Here is a 20,968-nt window from a genome sequence, read left to right as displayed (position 1 = left end):
TTTCAGAGTAAATTAATTATTAGGATGGAAGCTGCTCGCACTCCAAGTAGGTTGAAAAAGAGATATAATGTTCAATTAGATTGTTTAAAAAGGGTCTGATATCGAGAATTTTCATAATAGAGAAAGAATCTTACAATTCTCAAGGATACGAAATAGAGCAAAAGAGCACTACAATTTCACTAGAATATCTGTACTGAACCGAAGAATTCTATTAACTTACAATTCCCAAGAATACAAAAGAGAGCAAAACTCCAACCCCGGTGGAAAACCAATTTCACAGTTTCAGGGTAATAAATATAATAAGAACGCCAATCCTACGTAAATCTTACATTGTCGTCTGTTATTTCTGACAACGATCAAGGGTACCTTCTCCATCTTTACAATGGTACCCTTCTACATCCTTCCATATAGCCTCCTCAAAAAGCTGAAACAGCATTGCAAGTGTGGTGGTGGAGATAGTGGTGTCATGATGGCGATAAACTGACAATAACCTTGTTTCTCTTGTACAAGGTTGACAAATAATTTGGGTAGCAATCTGAATCAGGAAACTTGTCCCCTTCATGTGTGAGGAACAATTGATATCAAGCCACAGAATTCACATAATCCATTGCCTTCTGTTTCACATATTCTATCTTCTCTTCATCACCATGAGACTTCTCATACTGCAGATACTTATTGAATAAGAACTGCAAAACCATACATGAAGCACCAAAATAAGCTATAACAGAAAATACAAAGGGAAAACATTCTCAGTTAAAGGGGAATATGATTGTACACACTTTCATCTTTTTCGCTGGGAGGCTCAAACTAGTTGCCCGCTCAAATAGTGCATGTATCAGATCACTATCTCCAAGTCGAATTTCCTGCCACAGTTGATACAAAAGAGTAGGTAACTACTGTCTTGAATTTGAGACAGTAAAAGAAATAATACTGAAATGCTGGTAAAAGGAGATTTACTTGATCAAGATAGACGCTCCACAAGTCTGTTCTCTTTGGATTATTCCGCAAAATATTTTCAAACATGGATCGCCCTCTCTCTGGATTTCCACATTTAAACTCAAGGATGGCTGTCTGTGAATTGAATTTGATATGTTTATGCTTGGGAAGGACTTTTTCAGCCTGACTGACAACATCCTGAATCCCATCCCGCTGTTGTGTCAAGATCATCTGGACCCGCCTTAGCCAAACCTAAATTTCCATTAAATTTAGTGTTTATAAATTAACTGAGCATTTGAACATCTACACAATGCACACACGCAACTGGAGAGCACAAATATAGGAGATAATAATATACCTTGCAAGACTTCTTGAACTTCTTGATCATTTTATCAAATAGCTCATCAGCCAACCTGTGTTGCTCAGTCCTTTCATACACTCCTAAGAGTGCTAGATGAACCTTTTTGGGATCATTATACTGCACTGCTCTTTGGAAGACTTTCATTACAGCCTCCTGAAAAATGAAAAACAGATTAAAGGACTTCATATCAACATTAGAAAGACAAGGAGACCTTTTACTAGTTTTATTACCTCTGGAGGACTTCCATATTTGTTTTCCAAATTAAAATAAGCCACCCAAATATTGAGCTTCTCATTCTCTTCTCGGAAGTTTATTGTTCGCAAAGCCCTTGACAGAAAAAGAGAGCTACATTTAGTCGAAATTATGTAAATAAGGGTTATCCTAGTATAACATGCATGTCTGCAGGCACACACATGAGAGAACTGGAAAAAGCTATAAGCACCATAAATCAACCAGGACTTCTCGGTTCAGCATAAGTGTCTATGGAACTCCAAACAGAAACCATATTCTTACAATAATTCAAATCATAACCTTCAAGTTCCTCAAAATTTTAGTCCAATTAAATCAATTGTTCCTCTTAAGCACAGCTCCTATGAAGCTCTTAACCCTCTTGTTCCCTACCCTAAAACAAGTTTTGAAACCCTATACCTCACTACCAAACATATATTATAATGGAAATCTGTACAACATTTCTAGAGAGAGAGACTCAGGTCAAGTAGCATTATATGTTTAAACGATTATATGCCAGCAGCATATCATTGTCATACTAGCAAATTAGCAACAAGTATTTCTGCTAAGGAGTACCTTTCAGCAATAGAGCGTGCCTTCTCAACATTAGCCGTAGAGAGAACAAATTCCATATACTTTATCCATACATAACTGCTATTTGGAGAGCTTCTAACTAGTTTCTCATACTCCTCATCAGTTCTTGGTATATCTTTCTCCAACAGTCTTTCCTCGGCAGCCCTTATCTCACGCTCCCTGCACAAAATTGTTTCCAAATTAAAAACGAAAGGGTAAGAGGGTGAGTTGATAACCTTAGACAACGAAACAAGAGCCAAAGACAAATAAGTACAAAACTAACCTTTCTTCCTTAGCTTTTTTTTTTGTAAGCTGCTTTTTCTTTTCATTTACAGTGTCCACATCGGGATGTTCTTGATCTTGACTAACAATATTATCACCGTTGAATTGGTCTATGTCATCAAAAGTGACTTCAAGAGGAGGAACAGAAGCCCTTGATTCTGCTTGTGCAAGAAACTGGGGCTCTGCATTTTCATATTCAACATTCATGTTCTGGTGGGTACAAAACGAACTGCTTCCAGGAAACATTGCAGATAAACTACCATCCGTTATGCCATTTTCTACAATGTCTTCATCAGGATCTTGTTCTGAAGACGTTTGAAGGTCATTTTTTTCCATGATATATACATCCTTCATCCCGAGAGAAAGTCGGTGCCTCTCTTTGTCCACCTGATAAATAAAGTCGAATAATTAACACGACAATTGTCATGAATGCATAACACAGCCCAAAAATTACCACATTGAAATTATTGAAATGAAATATGATAACATGATGAACAATGGAAACTCCTATAAAGGAAACCGACTATTTTAAAATGGCTGCATTGTGACCATCAGTATATCTTTTTATGGGAAACAGTACCTTTTTATTTTATTTAAGGAAATGTGTAAACAGCACAAACAGAATGAACCAGATATTCTCATCAAGTTCTGTGTTATGCAGTTAAACAGATCCCACAAATTGCAAAAAAATAAAATGCCACAGTAGTTGGGTTTTAGTGGCTAACTATTCATTTCCAACCTATTCTACTATTGAAACATCAAGAACCCCAAGAGGATGCAAGAGTGAGGAATATGCTCCAACCATAACAGACAATAAAGATACCTTCAATACTTTTGCTGTCACCCTCTCTCCTGTTCTGTACTTAGTTTCAATATTCTCTGCTTTATCTTCTGAAAGCTCTGACACATGGCATAGTCCAACCTAAGCACAAAAGCAAAATACTTGAAATCATTTCAGCAAAAACTGATTCATGAATTATTAAAGCATTCCCACATGTATAACAAAACAGATGCATTTCTTAGTTGAAGATCAGAGAATTTTTTTAAAAAAAATTGCCAGAGTGTATGTTTCTTGTCAAAGGAATATTAAATGCTTAACCAGGAAATGGAATTATATCCAAAATTGCAAATTTATCAAGAAGGAAAAACTTTGGGCAATTGTTGTCAAACACACACACACATATACATAGAAAGAAAACATTAATTTTGCTTGATATTACTCATCCTTTACCACGTTTGTGTTGTCAATCGTGATGAATAAACCATATCGCTCCACCCGTTTTACCCTGCCAGAGATAATATCTCCAATGTGCAAGCTATCCAAATTATTACTTCCAGATTGTGTCACACTGGCACTCAATGACTTCAATGTCACTTCAACTCGCTTCGATAGTGGCTCTACAGATGACACCCTGCACTTAAGCTCCTTAGTAATAGTACAGCATTACATTAATTTTCTACCAACAAGTAAAACTTTTTTAGCACAGCCTGCAAATTTTTTATAAAAAAAAGTAAAATAGAAAAAACTCCTTACCTGCCAATTACAAGTTTTCCAACTGGGAACTCTTTTTCAAGATCTTGAACATATCCATCAGATAAATTGGAGACAAGAATTTTGGCATCAAGCTTCCGGGAAAGAAAAATAAAACACCCTTTTGGAGTAATATTTTTCACATAACCCTATCAGATCCAGAAATAATCACGACCAACGTAAGACACTGCATTATCCCAGATCAGAAAGTACATAGAATAAAAATAAAAAATCAAGTGAAGCTTTGGGAGAGAATAAATTCTACAACACCTGAACCGCCATATTAGGATTAAGATCTTCGATCTTTTCCATGCGTTTGGTATGAGTATGCCTGAAGAGAAAAAATGTCAGTCTTTAGTAGCAAAACAGAGAAAACAAGAACCAAAGCAAGAAACAAACAGTGAAAACCAAAGAATAACAATTTAGATTGTAAGATTTTAGACAGCGACTATGCAAGAGTAAAAGCAAAATTTGTTCAGCATATCAAAAGGAAAAATGTTATTCACACCCCCAGTTTGTCATTCTGCACTCTTTTTGTTCATGTTATAAAATAATAAAATATTGATTATGGAGTGCAGGATGACAAATTGAAGTGTGAATATCAGCTGTCAATCAAAAACTAATACAATAAGCGATCTTTTTAGTGACTTATCATGTAATGACTGATACTTTATTCAAAGCAACAGAAGTCCAGCAGAATGCTAATATGTTTCAAACAACACCATCTGCGCGCTAGTGTTTATATACACACGCACACCCTATACATAAGTGCATTACATCATTAACATGTATGTATCCCACATCAAGAGAATGTATGCAAACAAATTCTAGACTGCAAGCATACAAAAAAGAAGTTCAAAAATAAATATTTTGGAAAATTGCACTGAATTATATATGCAACTATTAACAAGAGAGAAACAAAAGATGTAATAAAAGTTCTGCTTTGAGGTTTTTGTGGTGATTAAGACCATGACTTACGTGTCATCATGGGATCCCTTGGAATCTGGACCAAGCATGCCCACTAAAGAAGAGCGTAATGACAAATCTATGTGATAAGTTCCCCTTACAGAGCGGATAAGTTCAAGGACCTTGCACTTGACAAATTGCCCTTCATGATATCCAGACAATGGGTTAGTCACCCATTCGTCAGAAAGTTCACTATAATGAACCCTGCCGTACATATGGGGTCCAATTTGCACGGTCAACCCACCGACACCTGGAAGTTTTTTTATTATTCTCCCACCTACAACACTTCCCTCGCGAATATGAGCAGTTACATTCTCTTTCAAGATGTTATTGTGCGGATCTTCTATCTTTGAAACTTCATGATCAACAGTTTTGCCAGAGACGGGAAATAAAGGATGCAGAACTAGTCGCAATAGCTTTTTCTCCCTGTTAACACTTAATACATAACCAGATACAGCATTTCCCAGATGAAAGCGTTTCTGAAACTCTTGAAGTTCACTAGGCTCACAAGCACTATCGAGAATAAAAAGCTGAGCCCTAACATTTCGAGATATGGTCAACCAGACCCATTCACCATCCACTTTATACACATAACCAGTGACACATTGCCCTGTTGAGAAATCGAGATCTTCAGTCATAATCTTCTCCTCTATTTCGCAGGAACCTGAAAGGAAAATGCATATTCCACACCAAGTAAGACTTCATCAATGATCGAGGAACAAGTAGGTAAAATAAATGAAACAATATTTCGCCGGAACACCATTAAAAAATTATTTAAGAGCAGGCAACACAACTTAAATATCCAAATCAAATAAAAACCATGAGAGAATGACTAATAAACTCAAACACAGCTAGAATGTCACATAATGAAGCTTTCCTGGGAATACGTGCAGCTGAAAATTGATGCTAAAAAAAATTGGATTAATTAGAATTAGAAAAAGGTAAATGAGGAATCATAAAGAAAAAAGGTAAATGAGAAGTTTTTAAAAGAGAACCGCAAGGGAGAAGCTAAATGAATAGCATATTATTTCTAGAATGGAGAAATATAATTGACGGTGTCATACAAGTTGAGGAAATTTTTAAAAACAAAAGTTGCTATGGCTATGATGACCCAAGATTTTGTGGTCCATGACATTACTATACATTTAAGATGGACATTTTATTTGCTTTGAGAAGAAGATAGACATTTATTAAGGAGGAGGCTTGGATTAGGATTAGAAAATTTAAGCAACCACTAGTCTGTGCAAGACATTACAATCAAATGAAACATACTAATTCAAGCAAAAATTAGAACCTGTTAGCATGGTAGGTTTCAAGGAAAGATCCCACTGATAGCTCTTTTTGTTGCTATTTGAATAATTAGTCTTAGCAACGATCCTTGCAGTCACTGTTTGCCCAATTCTGAAGTTATTAAATGGTTCTTCCAGAAGCTCATCATTTACCTGTGTGAAGGGTGATTGCATAAAAATTTACTTTAAAAGGTACAAATTTAAACTTTCAAAGGTTCAAATCAAATTATTCATAAATTTTACCTCTGTTATATGAACTCGCCCATGAAAGCCGATTCCAAATTTCAATCTTAGTTCAAGAGGCTTTATTTCAGTAATCTGGATTGTGGCAACACGTGATAAGTGCAATACATGAGTACTTAACCAGTCCAAAAGATATGTATATATTTGTATTCATAAATATTGTGGCAAACAAAACAAAAGCAAAAAAATAATAATAATAAATAAAAATCAAAGGCCATATTAACTCAAACAGTTGATGACCAACGGTAAGTTGTAAATAACCAGAAACAAAAATTACCTCGCCCTGAACCACAGATCCCACTTTATAGCTGGACTTCCTTTTTGCCCTTTTTGAACTGGATGTCTCAGTGGACTCACTTAGAGAGTTAAGTAGCAAAAGCAACCTTCCTGCTGTTGTAGGGCTTGGAAGGGCCATGACCGTGGCATTGACACTGCATTAAGATAAATAATTCATGTTGCTGGGCAATTTTCTTTAAAACAACAAGAACACAACCTTCGTTGCCATATGGAACAATAAACAGATTAAATATAGAGCAGAAAAAATATCTATCACCACGACCAACACCATGATCACCTTTGTCCATTCAAAAACTGTCTCTGAGGCAATTTTTGAGTGTTGTAGTCAGAGATTGATGCATATCCTATAGCATAGTTATACTTCGGGATTGAAAGAACCTGCAATGCATATTATAAAAATCAGATAAAAAGAGGCCGAGGACATGAATAAATCAATTATAACTTATATTAACATCAAAACTTGCCAGGTAATTCTCCTTCACAATCTCAACAATTGCATTTACTGTCTGATGTTCCTTCAGGCCATCAGAAGCTTCTCTTTTTCGTTTCTAAAATCAATATGTAATAAAGTAGAGCAAAACAACAAAGCTACAGGTTAGGAAAAAATAAAACACAAAAACAGAAAGAGTGACACAAAATCTTCACTAGTGAGAAATAAATTATATTTTTCAAAAATAATTACTGTCTGCCCTCATTACATATTCATTATGAAGTTCACACATCAAACTAAAAAAGGTAGATATAGACAAGGAATGCATTTAACCTTCTTATGAGTTTGGCTGTTAGAACTTTCTTTTAATTTATTATTGAACTCTTGTTTCAGCGATAAATCAACAAGGTGCTCTGCGTTGGCAATATCGAGGACAACTGCTTGAATGATGGAGCCTGGTTCTACATTGGTACCACTTACTACAGAGAGTATAGAGGGGGAAAAACAAAGGAAATTTATTACAGTTGAAAGAAAATAATAAATCAAATAATTAACCACACCTTGAGTGAAATAACTTACATTGATAGTGTGTGATGAAACCAAAGACATCATTATATTTCTCAAAGCCAACAACAACTCCAATGTCCTTTACCTCCTGTACTTTTCCCTCAACAACACTGCCAATTGTAAATCCTTCTGACCAATTTGACTTGGGTTCTTTTGAGTCCAACAATTGCAGCTTAGCAATCTGAATCAAAAGGAAGATTTGAAGATTTAGAACTATAAAATAAAATAAAAAAATCTAGCAAAATATCTTAATGGAGGCTCCAGCAATGTGAAATAACAATTATGTGATATGAAAAACGTATGAAACAACCTATAAAATAATATAGGAAGATGATTCATATTAGAACGGTGCCAATAATGTTTACCTTTTCCTCCAAAATAAAGTATTCCTGAATAAAGGACGCATCTGTTGAAGTGCAAGACGACTGCTTCAACGACAGAGTTATTCGACTTGTTTCACTACTAACCTGGGGAGAAAATAAGTAGTTAAAAAATATGATTACTACTTACTAGTCTCTTAATAACTCTAGATTTTAAAGTATCAGTCTCAAACAGTTCACCAACATCGAGTATATTACTGCGAACAGATTGTCCAATGTAATAGGCTTCTGACAGATCAGCTTTATGGTCATCCATTGCCTACAAAATGATGAAGGGGATACAAAACATCATTGGATTCAGATGTAACAGAAGTGGAGTGAAGAATAAGATGAAATTTTAAGGGGAAGAAATGAACCTTGTGCCTGGGGGAGAAACCAGTCAAACGCCCAAGAAAGCGCACAAAGCACCCAGTTTCAATTAAGTTACAAATGTAGCCCTGGTTCAAACCAACAATAGATAAAGTCACGTACAGGTACTGAGCAATCACCTCACACAATAAACAAAGAAAGAGAACTTGCGCAAAGTGTTCCAGAAAAGAAATAACAATCCATACACATTGAAAACTCCAGTTGCTTACATGTACTACTGAGTTAGGATGAATTTGACTAAGTTCTGAGGGAAGCTGCTGAGCTGAATTAATCAGAGAATATTTTGCAGAGAGGATCAGATTGTTCCCTTCAATGTCTACATCAATTCAAGAAAAACTTCCAAAATTAATATTGTTAAGCTAATATTAGTATAAAGGATTATACTGATTTCATCTGACTCTGAGAAATTGAAAACTGCAACAATAAATACGAATTGTGAGAGCCAAAGAGAAATATCAAATAAGAACTATTGTGCCAGAAAATTTCCACAACCATTGAGCGACCTAAGAAATAATAAATGAATATAATTGCAAATTAGACACTCCAGGAGAAAAAAATATATATTAGTAATTGGAGGTTAAGAACTCTGGTTGTTGAACAAAAAATTAGAAATTCATTTTATTTTCTTTTATCTTTTCTCTTTTGAGATTCTTTCCAAAATTTGTCCACATAATATAAGTATAATCAATCCATAAATTAATCATTTATCTTATACACAAATTAATTAATTAACTTAGAACAGATAGTTTCATATAGGGAAGAAATGCATCGAACACTCAAATGGGACTTAAATGTCAAGGCTAAGAGCCTAGGATGAACAAGGATATCACAAACTAAAGGCTTTGCAATATCCAACTTCTTTTGCTTGCATTCGATTCCTCAAAGTTTTGGTTATAGTTGAGGTAACTTTAAAAAATTTGCTCCGGATTTAGGAATTGTTTACCATGATTTAACAACACAGGTCAACAAAACAGAGCTTATTCTTTTTCTAAAAGGGGTAGAGGAGAAAAGCAGAATAAAAACTTATGGAAGAAAATTCCAACTCTATGGAACTTTTTCCATAGATTCTTCTGTTCTAATTGTATATTTTCCTCTTAATCAGAGAATAGTGATCCACCCTTCTCTCTGTTCTCTTACTATTGTTTTATTTCTCAAAGTAAAGATAAAAGAATGCATTTCGAAATACTCTGTAATTGTCAGTTCAAAAAGCATAAAAAAAGGGATGAGAGAGAGAGAAACCCAAAGTCAATATGGACAATAAATTTCCCATACCTAATACCAGCAACCGATCAAATTCATATCCAGGTTTCAAAACTGACTTCATCATAGCAGCAAACCCTGCATAGCAAGAGATACAATAAGAGAACACCATACAAGAGTGCAAAATATTCAAAATCGAAGGCAAAGAAATATATACCGTGGTGATCTGCCAAGTGTTCAGTAAAAATTGTACCCATCGAGTAACCTTTTCCATTAACATAAACAGCATTGGGGGTTACTCGATCAACAACTCCTGAAACAAGGCAACCCAACTTGGCCATATCATCCTCAGAAACCCTGTCAGTAAAATGCTAATTAAATTAGTAGAAAAAACTATCATGCTTGTCTCCTTTTTCTTTGGTAATCAAAAATTCAAAATCCAAATAGATGCTCTGATTTTAAAATTTTTCAAACGTAATCCACTGTACAAATCCAATCAAACTACAGCCTACGGCTGACTGGAAATACTTTCAGCACCTTTCCAGGTATAGATACATTAGTACATTTGTGTTCACTCCAAAATCTACTAAAAAAACACTGATAAATGCATTTTATTTTATTTTATTTAATCATAGCATAAGGAATCAAACCTTGGCGGCCTTATTATGAAGCTAAGCTTGATCCGCCTTGATGTAGGATTAGAACTAATAACTCTACATTTGACAACTTGCCCAACATGATACATGGAACTTGGATCTGATCCTGGTTCTAATCCGAGTTCAGATCTGGTTTCAAATTAAGAAAGTAATCAAAAACAAAAAGTGAGTCTTATGAAAGAAAAAAACAAAGAAACAAACATAACAAAAGAGAGAAGTCTCTTCAGCTTAAGAATGGAGAAGTTTCTTCAGATTTAATGGATCAGATGAAGGAAAAAAAACTAACATTTTGCACAGACATCCAAATACAAATGAAGTACCAAAAAAAGATATAGACCAACTCTTTACTTTCCAAATATATAGTTAAGCAAGCAGGAAAAAGAAAAGCCACATGCAACTTGCAAGTAAGTAAAACGCACTTTGTCATCATTCAAGTCCAAGAGATTATTTAAATTTGCAAGCTAAGTGGTCAGGGCCTTGCCTTGGTGCAAATCCTTGGACCCCATTGTAAAAATGGATAAAGCATCCATGTTCTTCAATCTTTCTTATCCAGCCATGGGTTATTAATCCATCAGCTGCGTCAGCATATGAACTTACAATCCCAAGATTAGATTTCACCTATAAATCAACAATAAATCATTGCATCAGAAAATGAACCAGGCTACTTTGAAACATGAAAAAACATATCAAATCACAAAGATAGCCAATGAATAGTTTATATTTATGACTAAGAATGCATTAGGTCAAGATATGGTAATTAAAAATATATAAGAAAACGAATTTGCTCTTCCCTGAGCTATGAAACAAGCCAAACCACAAACCTTAGTAGGAGCACTAGATTTCCAAATCAACACAAAGGTAATTTCCCTACCCAACAATCTTCCCAAAATCTCACTGTCTCCCATCCCACTAACTGACAGCAGCCAGAAAAAACTCCTAACCATGAGAACTATATTTCCCTGAGTACTGACTCGAACCCACTAACCTTGCATCCCAACCATTCTCCTGAAGCCCATATTTACTTCCACATGTGCCCTTGTTTCACTAGATCAGATTTCCAATTCCCAATCCACCCTTTTCCTTTGCATATGAGACCTCATCCAATCTTATTAAGTGGTCCTGGGTTATGTATTTTTACACATTAGCAGTCTAATAATTGAGGGCATATGAGCAAACCCTTACCAGATCTAACAGTTGAACTGATAGTAAAAAGGAAAAAAAGGCTCCTACTTGCAAGTCTGTTTTTCTTCAACCTAAATCCATAGAGTTAAAGCCAGAAAATAAACTCTGCTACCATGGTATTTACATATAATACCATCATTTAATATGTTTAGAGACAACATTGAGATTTTGAAACATACACAAGAAGTTAATGAGGGTAACTCCAGTAAGTTCTCTGTAGGAGTGGTTTTTCAGGAAATCGACAAGATGCATCTAAGGAATACTAAGCCAACCAATAAAGAATATAAGATAATTAAAAAAGTATAAATATATTACATACAAGTGTTTTCTTGTGTGTAACGGTTATTCTCTTGGACTTGCAACCAAGCACACGGAACAGAAGTTCAGCTCCAATCTGCATAGTGACACGGAAATGGAATGAAAGGTTCCAAATTAATTTTTCAAAAGATAAATTATCACCTCAATGTCATCGACTGACAAAATAAAATAAAATCTACATGAGGTTCCAGTGAGCATATATTGGGTGTGTGTGTTTGTGGGTGGATATAAAAAATGAAAACGCACCCAAAAGAGTACAAATATGACATACCTTAAATTTTTTTCTAGGCTTTGCAATTTCAAATTCAGACATATGATTAAGAGGACAAAGTGCCTTCACACCACCAGGAAATTGCACTATAGCACCAAAGCTGTCAACAGCTATGATTTTACCTTTCACCACCATCCCAGGCTTGACATCTGAGTGAGTGAACACTGTCCCTTCAAAAGCACTGGCCTGCTTCATAGAAAAGCAATTAAACATACTTGTAAATATTAGTAATAAAAAAAACTAGTAAATAACTAAGGGCAACATCTGAAAGTGAAATTATCATCATTTTAGAAAGCACAGTACACAACAACAATATACTTGGAAATCACCAATCAAAATCTCTGGTTATGAATAGACATTAACAATGCTGAGAGAGAGAGAGAGAGAGAGAGAGAGTGTAAATCTTGATTTTTCTAGATGACGAAACATAAGCTTTACATATAGAATCAAGGTCTATGGTATGAAACGCTACAAAAAGCGAGTTGTCAACATATTCAGTTACGAACAGATACCATTCACTTGCTTCATAACAACATGCAAACAACTCTGATAACAACATATAACACAAAGAACCTTTACATAACACTGAAAGGCTCATCCAGTGAAAATATCAGGGAACAGGGTTGCAACCACCAATGACATTTACAACGTAAGATATACAAAAAATAAAAATAAAAAATTGCTAGCATCTAAGCAATTATGTATTAACTCTTGTGTAAACAAAATGAGGTAAACTAGATATTCAGTACTTAAAGTATGACTCAAAGAAACTCGCTAAATTCTAATTGGACCACTGCTTGGTAAATACAAATATATGAAAAAAAAATAAGAAATTACCAAGTGCAGTTGTTCTTTCTCGATTGGTCTACTTATATATGTCAAATTCAAAGAAATAAAAGTTGGCATATAAGAAACAAATTCTTCACTTGCTGACAATTATGTCAACAAAGCCTCCCTGGGACCATATGCTTTACAATAGACTGTAGAGATTGCTCGTATTTGGTCTGTCAATGCAACAAGTCGTCCTTGGATCCTATGGTGGCCAGCTCATATTTGTATATTAAGTTTGCCTAAGTTTAATTAAAAGGAAAATAATACTGTCCTTTAATGCAAATCCATCATTAGATGTCCATATAATTAAAGCATCCATCTTCAGATTGGGCTAATATGATCATATGCCTATATGAGTTATAGTTTCAACATTTTAGCCCTAATATGCCAACATTTGCGAAAAATGAGACATGTTACATGCCACTCAGACGTGACCTTTTTTTCAGCAGAAAAGCCTGAACATCAAAGTTCAAGTCAAAGTCGTTTAGTAAATGACCATTCCAAGACACAGTAAAACGGCTCATTTATGGAAAAGCTCTTTTGCAGCTCCCCATCTACTATATAGTATACAGCAAGGTGGAATATCAAATAAGTGTCCATCACCGGAATCAAGGTTAAATATAAAAGCTTAACCTTCAAAATCCCGGTCGCAAGTCCTTCCAAGTGCCTAAAACCAAGAACTCTGACACGAACATGACTACCTTGCTTGAACTTCTTTTCAAGCTTCCGAACTTCCTCTTCAGCCACATCACATATCTATAATTAACGCAATAAATAATAAATAAAACAGAAACATTATCCAAATGATAAGGACTGTGTAAGCAAAAGAAGTCACTGAATCAAAGCCACAAAATGAACATACGCTAACGTATGCCGGAGTTGAAACCGGGGTAGAGGGTATTTCAAGCAGAAGACCCAACCCTCTATCTACCCTGACTACTTTTGAGCCGTCGCATATATCTCCAATTTTGACAGGCTGCACATTAAAGCAAACGATGTCAGTATCAAGCAAATTATGCTACTTACCAACATTATTAACCAGTAGATTATTAAAACACGAGTTCAGCTTATTGACAAAGAGCCTCCATAAGCAGGTATAAGATAGCCACAAGAGAGAGAGAGAGAGATGAGGGGGGTCGAAGCTGGTAGAAGGAGAGCATCCCACTCTTTAAAAAGCTTGTTAATTTAAATCTTAATATTCTCTCTATCACATGTACCAAACGGAAAAAAACTATGAATATGTGCCAGGAAAAAGTTTCATGCAGTGTTAATATTTTTTTTATTTTGATAGGACTCCACAATGTTGGTAGTTACTCAACAAAAGCTTCAATAGCATGGGATGACCAAAGATTTCCATGCTAGTTCTTAAAAAAAATAAGGCATGTTCTTTTTTAATAATCCTAACTTTGATAATAAACTCTGGTTGATGTGGAAGAAACAAATCAATCCAAAAACAAGGTGACACATTAATGGAAACCCCTGCTCAGCATCTGCTTGCGAGAAGACAAATAAAACCCGACATGTGCCCTCAGTTATCTGTTAGATATGGGAATTATGGACCAGGAATGACTCGGTTACCCTATTTCTATGTGCCCAGAGTCAAATCCTGCTCACAAAAAGGTTATACAACTACAGACTACAGCTACAAGACAAGCAAAATTAAAAATTTATAAAGGAAAGACAAAATTCTGATTCCAAAATTTATCCCAGAGCATACAGTACATGACCTTAGAAATTTATGAATGTGAAATCACTTACTGAAGGAGGAGCCTTGTTGCGGACAAGATGTGGATTCAGCGTCAAACCAACAGCTCTAGTTGAAGGGTCAATAAACAATATTCGAGCATTAACCTAAACCAAAATAGCATAAAACAGATTAAAAAAACAATTAGAAACACGAAACTCAAAAATAACAAAGTTAACAAACAAGGACGACAGAGAACTCAATCAACCAAAATTAATTGGATAACAGACATAGTGCTTAAATAACTTAATAAAAGCATAAATCAACAGTATTAGAAGATTAAGCATGCAAAAGAACAAAAGCACAACGCTGCAAAAGAACTAATCAATAATTAAGATGTACAATCACAAGGGCATAGTCTTCAGATCTACATACTTTTTTTTCTAAGACTTCACATCCAAACTCTAATGCACTTTTTATTTTTCAATATTTTAAAATAAAATAAAATAATTAAACAAGAGTCATACTTTTTGTAAATTACAACCATAATTTATAAGCAAAAAGTTATATCGCCAAAATAGTTTTGTAAGATTTACAACATACATACAATTATACAAATGTGTATGATAAAAGCCAAACATGTTATATTTTCTCAAATTGAACGCTTTGATTTCTCATGTTAGGTACTGCACTTGAACCAACACCAACATGGCAACTGAACTTTACAAGGGAAGACTTAATCAGGGAGGACAATTTGGAGAGGATAACTTATACAAAAAACATCACATAAAATGGAAAACATAATAAAAGAGGAAGACAGTCTACTAGATGGCTAACCCACTAATCTGACAAGATTATGATCTGGAGCTTGACAACAGAACCTTTTGCAATTTTTAATTTTCTACTATAGCAAAACCAGATAAGAGCGATGCAGCAAACAAGAAGGCCAGCTCAGACATAGCAGTTGATTCCAAAAAAGAAAAAAGCATACATGTTTGAAAGGAGAACCATGTGTAACAATCTTCCATCAAACATATCAAATTATCAAAATTCAAAGCAAACCCAAATCAAGCATCCATGCTAAGGACTTATCACCATACATCACATGCAATGGAAATATATAATTTTTTCTTTCCGATTTCTCCATAGTACGACAACTCTCAAATGAAGCATGTAGCACCTATATGTTAAATTCATGTTTCCAATTGCCACTAAATCATCAACAGCACTAAGAACTATAGAGATAAATTGATTAAAGATTTTAACACTTGCCTTCTTGTGTTGATTATAATCCTCCTTCCAGTTTACAGTAGGGTAACTATTTTGCAGATGAAATATGTCAACCTGAAAAATTGAAGTGGATAAATATACATATATAAAGCACCACAAACTTAAAATTTATACGCATAGCCTATCAAGCTGTCATCTTAGGCTTGTATGATTCTTGTAAGCAACTCATACAAAAAGGAATGCAGAACTGACAACTTACAGTTCCAGTAAAGTAAGTAAGAAATGATAACATAACCCCATTTTCAAGGGTGGATAGCACACGAGCATTAACCAGCATGCCTGGAACAAGTAGATCAATTGAAATTCCCTTGAGATCCTTGGTCTGTATATCAGTTCAGAAAAAAAGTTCTTAAATGAGAAGAAAAGCTGTGGAACTATGACAGTGAAACAACAAGCATGGAAAGCATATGAATTTCTGAAGAAAAGCACAGGGGGCATACCACACATTTTGATACAGTTTCTAGGTCTGAACTCAAATACACAACCTTGCGGACTTTATCAATACTTCTAACAGCGCCTTGAAGTAATTGCCCAGTGTTCACTTGAATCTCCTTGCTATCTGCAAAGACAACAGAATTAACAGGAAATGAAAAGGTGAGGAAAAAGAGTTTATATATCAATTAGCTAATTGAGAAATTATGGCTACAGCATATGGCTACTCGCAATTGATTGAAAAACAAGTGAGAACGAAGAAATGGAATATAGTACAATAACAAGTACATAGAACAAACCACATAAAAACAACAATTGTGAATTTCAGATCTGAAACAAATTCATATTCTTGCAATCAAGCAGTAAAATAGTTGGGGAAAAATAGTAATCCCCTTTCCAACTATAGAAAATCCCCAACAAGCAACAATAAAACATGCCCACAAACAAGCTACAAATGGAACTTCTTGATGATTCATCTTCTTTACCCAAGAAAAAGACATGCAAATATATCAGGGCACCTGTCCACTGGTTTTGTGCAGAAGGAAATTGCATCTATATGCTGAGTACTACCCATAATTTTTATTCAAGATCCTCTAAGCAACTGAAAAATTAGGAACATAGGTATAAGTATACTATTCAATTGAGCACCACCAAAGAGTCACTCAACCAATCTACTGTGACCTCATGTATTGTGAATTTCCATTAGCCATCATGTGACCTTCAAAAATTTCACGATCTTATTATAAAGGTTAGTATGTTACATGTGAAAGTTGACTCCTTTTGCTCTTCAATGGTATAAAGGAAAGGATAGTAATGAAATAACTTTTTACCAGCACAAGAATATGGTATACAAGAAAAAACAACTCAAGCCTTGTCCCACCCATGTATGAAACCTCATCCTCCATTCCACCTACTCCTGGGAATTTTATTTTATTTTTGAAAAACACCTACTCCTGGGAAATATTTCCATTAATGCTGCAATACTTTTCCTAATTACCTCTATCCATGTTATTTTTGTTTTCATCTTCCTCAAGCTCCACCTGCTATGTTTATCTAATCACTCTAACTATTCTATTTATTTTCTTTTTCATAATAAACAAATGTTTTTATTGAACAGAAATGAAATTACAACACAGGGTTCTCTCTCACTTTATCTCCAATGAGTGATACTTTAACATTCTCACAAATCAATTGGAATACTATCCTTCACTGGTCTGTCAGTTAATAGGAAATATAATACTCCTGAGGAGTTTGGTTCATGTCCTCATTAACCTTAGTGGTGTTCATGTTGAACGGTTTACAGCAGCAGTGATAAGAACATACACACATATATGAACACTGAACTTCCTTAATGTAGTTATGAACTGTTATCTAATTAATCAGCAGCAATAACCAGTGCCTTCTACAACACAATACTTATTTATGTTACTCTCACTAGAACGAAATTCTAACTTTTAGTCAACCACATAATATTTTGAGAGAGTAATTAATCACACTATAAATGGAAACATGTTTGTATTTCGATAATTACAGTTCCTTAAATAAAGTCATGTTTCTCAACCTTCATATCAAATATGGACAGCTCACGTGCACCGTGAGTAAGATGCATCTCTAAAAATTTGAATCATCCTATCTAATCTAACAGCTGTGAAATATGATCTCATCTAAGAATCTAACTTAAGGACCTCATGAGAGAATATTGTGTGCATGTTTAGATTTATATTGGGCTAAAAAGAGATAAAAAGAGAAGGCACTTAAAAGTAACTGGTAAAACTAAACCCGTACAAGTCGACTTACCAGCTTGGCTATTTTTTGGCAAAAACCCCGTGAATGAAGATAAGCCAAAATGAAGAATGTAACCATGATCTTCAATGCTTTTAACATATGCAGTAAGGACCTGAAATAATAAACAATGGCAAAGCAAAATTTAGAAGGCCACCCCAAAAATGTAAAATGACCATAGCAGGCCAACAGCCAAGATGGACCTAACTATAGAAGACTAGGAAATACTCTGGAACATTTGCACCTAAAATTCCATGAATATTTATTGGGGAAAAGAACTGTATCACTCTTTCAGCTTGAAGAATTAAATAATAATAATAATCTTTTGAATTAGTGCCCCAACAAACAATCAGGTGAACCAGACATAAATAACAACATTAGGGACCGTTATTTTCATTCATTATAAAGTGATAAACAGTGCAACTGTTGAGGTTCCCAGTTCAGAAAAAGCTAGTAAAAGCCAGCTACTGCAGAATGTGGGTCGCAAGCGCAACACAGTATAAAAATAGAAATTAAATAACTAAGAGAAGCAGGTCTGTTTATCGGCCAAACAGACAGATTAACATCTTTCAACTTTAAAAGCAGTGCATTCCAAAGGCAGAGACAAATTGGCCTACTTAAAAATAGACAAATGGGAAAAACACTATAGTCGATTGCTTGTCTGGGTTCATATGTTTTTGCTGCATTTGTATGATGGTATGTGGTTGCTCCACTATTGTAGGATGCTTACTGTTGAAGATTGATAAATAACCAATCATGTCTCTCCTTCTACTAGAGATGTTGCATCAACTATTTTTTTAATAATCTTATCAATTATGAAATTCATATTATGATACAGAAGCTGTCAAACTATTCATCAATCAAGGAAAGGCAATATCTGAAGAAAACGAAAATGAAAGTGAAAACCTATGTGATCAGATTATCTCTTTCTTAGTTCACATACCATGCCTTCTTGGACAGAATCCAAAGTGAAGCCCTTGTGCAACAAAGATAGGCGCAAAGAAAGCCAGATCTTCCTTTTCCCTTTCTCTTTCTTATCCTCATCCAACCGCAACACAATGCAAGATACCAGCTGTCCAATATGGAATATGCTAGCAAGGAGATTATCTGCTACAGCCTGGTAAAGATTAAAATGTAAAGATTGCGTACATGAAATATATTAAACATACTTCAATAAAGAATGGGATATAGTGACAATAACAATGGGTTACAGGGAAAGAAATGGTTATCATTACCTTCGTTTCATTATCCAAAATAGGATCCAAAGCTTCAGAAGCTCGAACTAATCCGCGCAATCCCCCTGGAAGGCTAATTACAAGGTCCTTCTCATTTACTTCAGCAACAACTCCCCAAACCTTCATTCCAGCAGATATGTTCTGACCAGACATGCAGGTATAAGTACATCAACAATTTTTAACCCAAAATAAAAAAACGAAAATCCCACATGATGCATGGACTAAAAAAAATCTACAATACTGTACATAATTTTTTAAGGGTATTAAGTATTATAGGTGAACTACAAAAACTTCACTTGGCAGAGTGTAATAACGTCATTTATCTTAGCTGTCTTATACATACAAACATTTATATATGCACATGAGAAAATTTAAATTCTTTAAAAAGAAAGTTAGAAATCACGATGCTTTATGTTTTCAGATGGATACCTTCATAGTGATCTTGTTTGCATATTTAGGTAGTTTTCCAGTAATACCATCACCGAAAAGCGAACCCAAATCGTCCTCCGATGAGAGACTCTTCTTCTGCATCCCTATCTTCTTTCTTTTCTTCATCTCCCGCTCCTCTGCCTCAAATTCTGCATCGACTTCAGCGCGAATTTCATCGCGCTCCTGTCTGTTCAAAGCACTTCCTCCACCTTCAATTCAAAAAAATAAAAAATCAACAACTTAGACCCCGTTAATTGCCAATATAGTTCAATATAAAAACACATAATTGAGAAACAAAAACTACTGAAGTTCGAACCTCTGGGGAAATCAGGAACGTCATCTTCGAGCTGCAAAGCGACGGCTTCGGACCGGGCGGTGTCGTTTCGGTCCTTGTTTGGTTTGAATGGCTTTTTGGAGGACTTGTTGAACTTTGGGGGGTCTCGAGCCTTCTTCTTGCCTTGGGGTTTCTCGGAGGACGCCGCCATTTTCACAAAACGATAGTGGTGGCTGTATGCAACGAGTGATATGTATATATATTGTGCGTGGGTTGCTTCAGGGATTGGGGTTTTAGAGGTTTTAGAGGTTTTAGAAGAAAAGCTTTGGGAGATAGAGAAAAGGTAGAGTCTATAGAGCAGCAGACTGCAAGGGTTTAGGGCGAGTGGGTGAGGAGGATCAAGTCAAACGGCGTCGTAAGTTTATAGTAGGGCCCCTTTTTTCTTTTTTTTTTGCCATAGTGAGTAGGGTTGGTTGCGGTTCCGTTACCGCAACTTTTTAATGAAACCGTGAAACAACCGATATATTACGGTATGGCAAAAAAATGAATCATGAACCGCAATTGTCGGTATAGAAAACAACATAACATTACAAAACTTTCTATCAATAAAAAAAAGTATGCACATGCTTAAAAATACTGCTGAAATAATCAGAACTTTCTATCATTGACAACGACTATTTAACTCATATACGGAGAGAATGAACTTTATTATTAAGAATAAACCAATACAATACACAATCCTGCTAATGCACAATTAATCAACTAAATAGTTTATTGCAAGCTAGAGATTATCTGGGCTAACCCATTAATAACAACTTAACAAAATTACCAACACAACCAATGAGTTTGCAATACTAATTGAAACTCAGGTTCCTACTATATAAAAGTTTAATTATTTACTAATTAAGTTATATTAATTCACTAAATATTTA

General features: G+C 35.0%; 1 protein-coding gene across 1 annotated transcript; it reads right to left on the bottom strand.

The window, feature by feature from the left end:
• Nucleotides 1-75: 75 nt before the first annotated feature.
• LOC110749078 (RIBOSOMAL RNA PROCESSING 5) lies at nucleotides 76-20,415 on the bottom strand. The gene is made up of 40 exons (XM_021949100.2): nucleotides 20,079-20,415; nucleotides 19,763-19,971; nucleotides 19,334-19,474; nucleotides 19,042-19,215; nucleotides 18,114-18,213; nucleotides 16,325-16,443; nucleotides 16,084-16,206; nucleotides 15,867-15,938; nucleotides 14,669-14,761; nucleotides 13,773-13,886; nucleotides 13,544-13,666; nucleotides 12,080-12,265; nucleotides 11,810-11,884; nucleotides 10,790-10,926; nucleotides 10,303-10,437; nucleotides 9,870-10,009; nucleotides 9,725-9,790; nucleotides 8,662-8,768; nucleotides 8,440-8,520; nucleotides 8,268-8,342; nucleotides 8,069-8,170; nucleotides 7,716-7,884; nucleotides 7,470-7,615; nucleotides 7,171-7,254; nucleotides 6,984-7,084; nucleotides 6,687-6,840; nucleotides 6,410-6,484; nucleotides 6,172-6,319; nucleotides 4,890-5,541; nucleotides 4,182-4,242; nucleotides 3,915-4,060; nucleotides 3,612-3,792; nucleotides 3,204-3,302; nucleotides 2,382-2,767; nucleotides 2,102-2,278; nucleotides 1,528-1,624; nucleotides 1,295-1,450; nucleotides 958-1,188; nucleotides 780-863; nucleotides 76-686 (listed from the first exon to the last, which is right to left on the bottom strand). Exons 1-40 carry the CDS (start codon nucleotides 20,245-20,247, stop codon nucleotides 582-584), a joined length of 5,793 nt encoding a protein of 1,930 aa, XP_021804792.2. The 5' UTR covers nucleotides 20,248-20,415; the 3' UTR covers nucleotides 76-581.
• Nucleotides 20,416-20,968: the final 553 nt, after the last annotated feature.

Source organism: Prunus avium, chromosome 7 (assembly GCF_965620075.1).
Source record: "Prunus avium chromosome 7, drPruAviu1.hap1.1, whole genome shotgun sequence".
NCBI lineage: Eukaryota > Viridiplantae > Streptophyta > Magnoliopsida > Rosales > Rosaceae > Prunus > Prunus avium.
Note: the sequence above shows the minus strand (reverse complement) of the source record. Positions and strands in the feature narration are given on the sequence as shown.

Excerpts from the sequence above, each read along its gene's own strand:
- LOC110749078 (XM_021949100.2), bottom strand. The coding sequence starts at position 20,247 with ATGGCGGCGTCCTCCGAGAAACCCCAAGGCAAGAAGAAGGCTCGAGAC. Across the intron at positions 12,266-13,543 it reads TTGCGACCGGGATTTTGAAG|GCCAGTGCTTTTGAAGGGAC; the intron begins GTTAAGCTTTTA and ends TCTATGAAGCAG. Across the intron at positions 8,171-8,267 it reads TTCGCAGTAATATACTCGAT|GTTAGTAGTGAAACAAGTCG; the intron begins GTTGGTGAACTG and ends TTTTCTCCCCAG.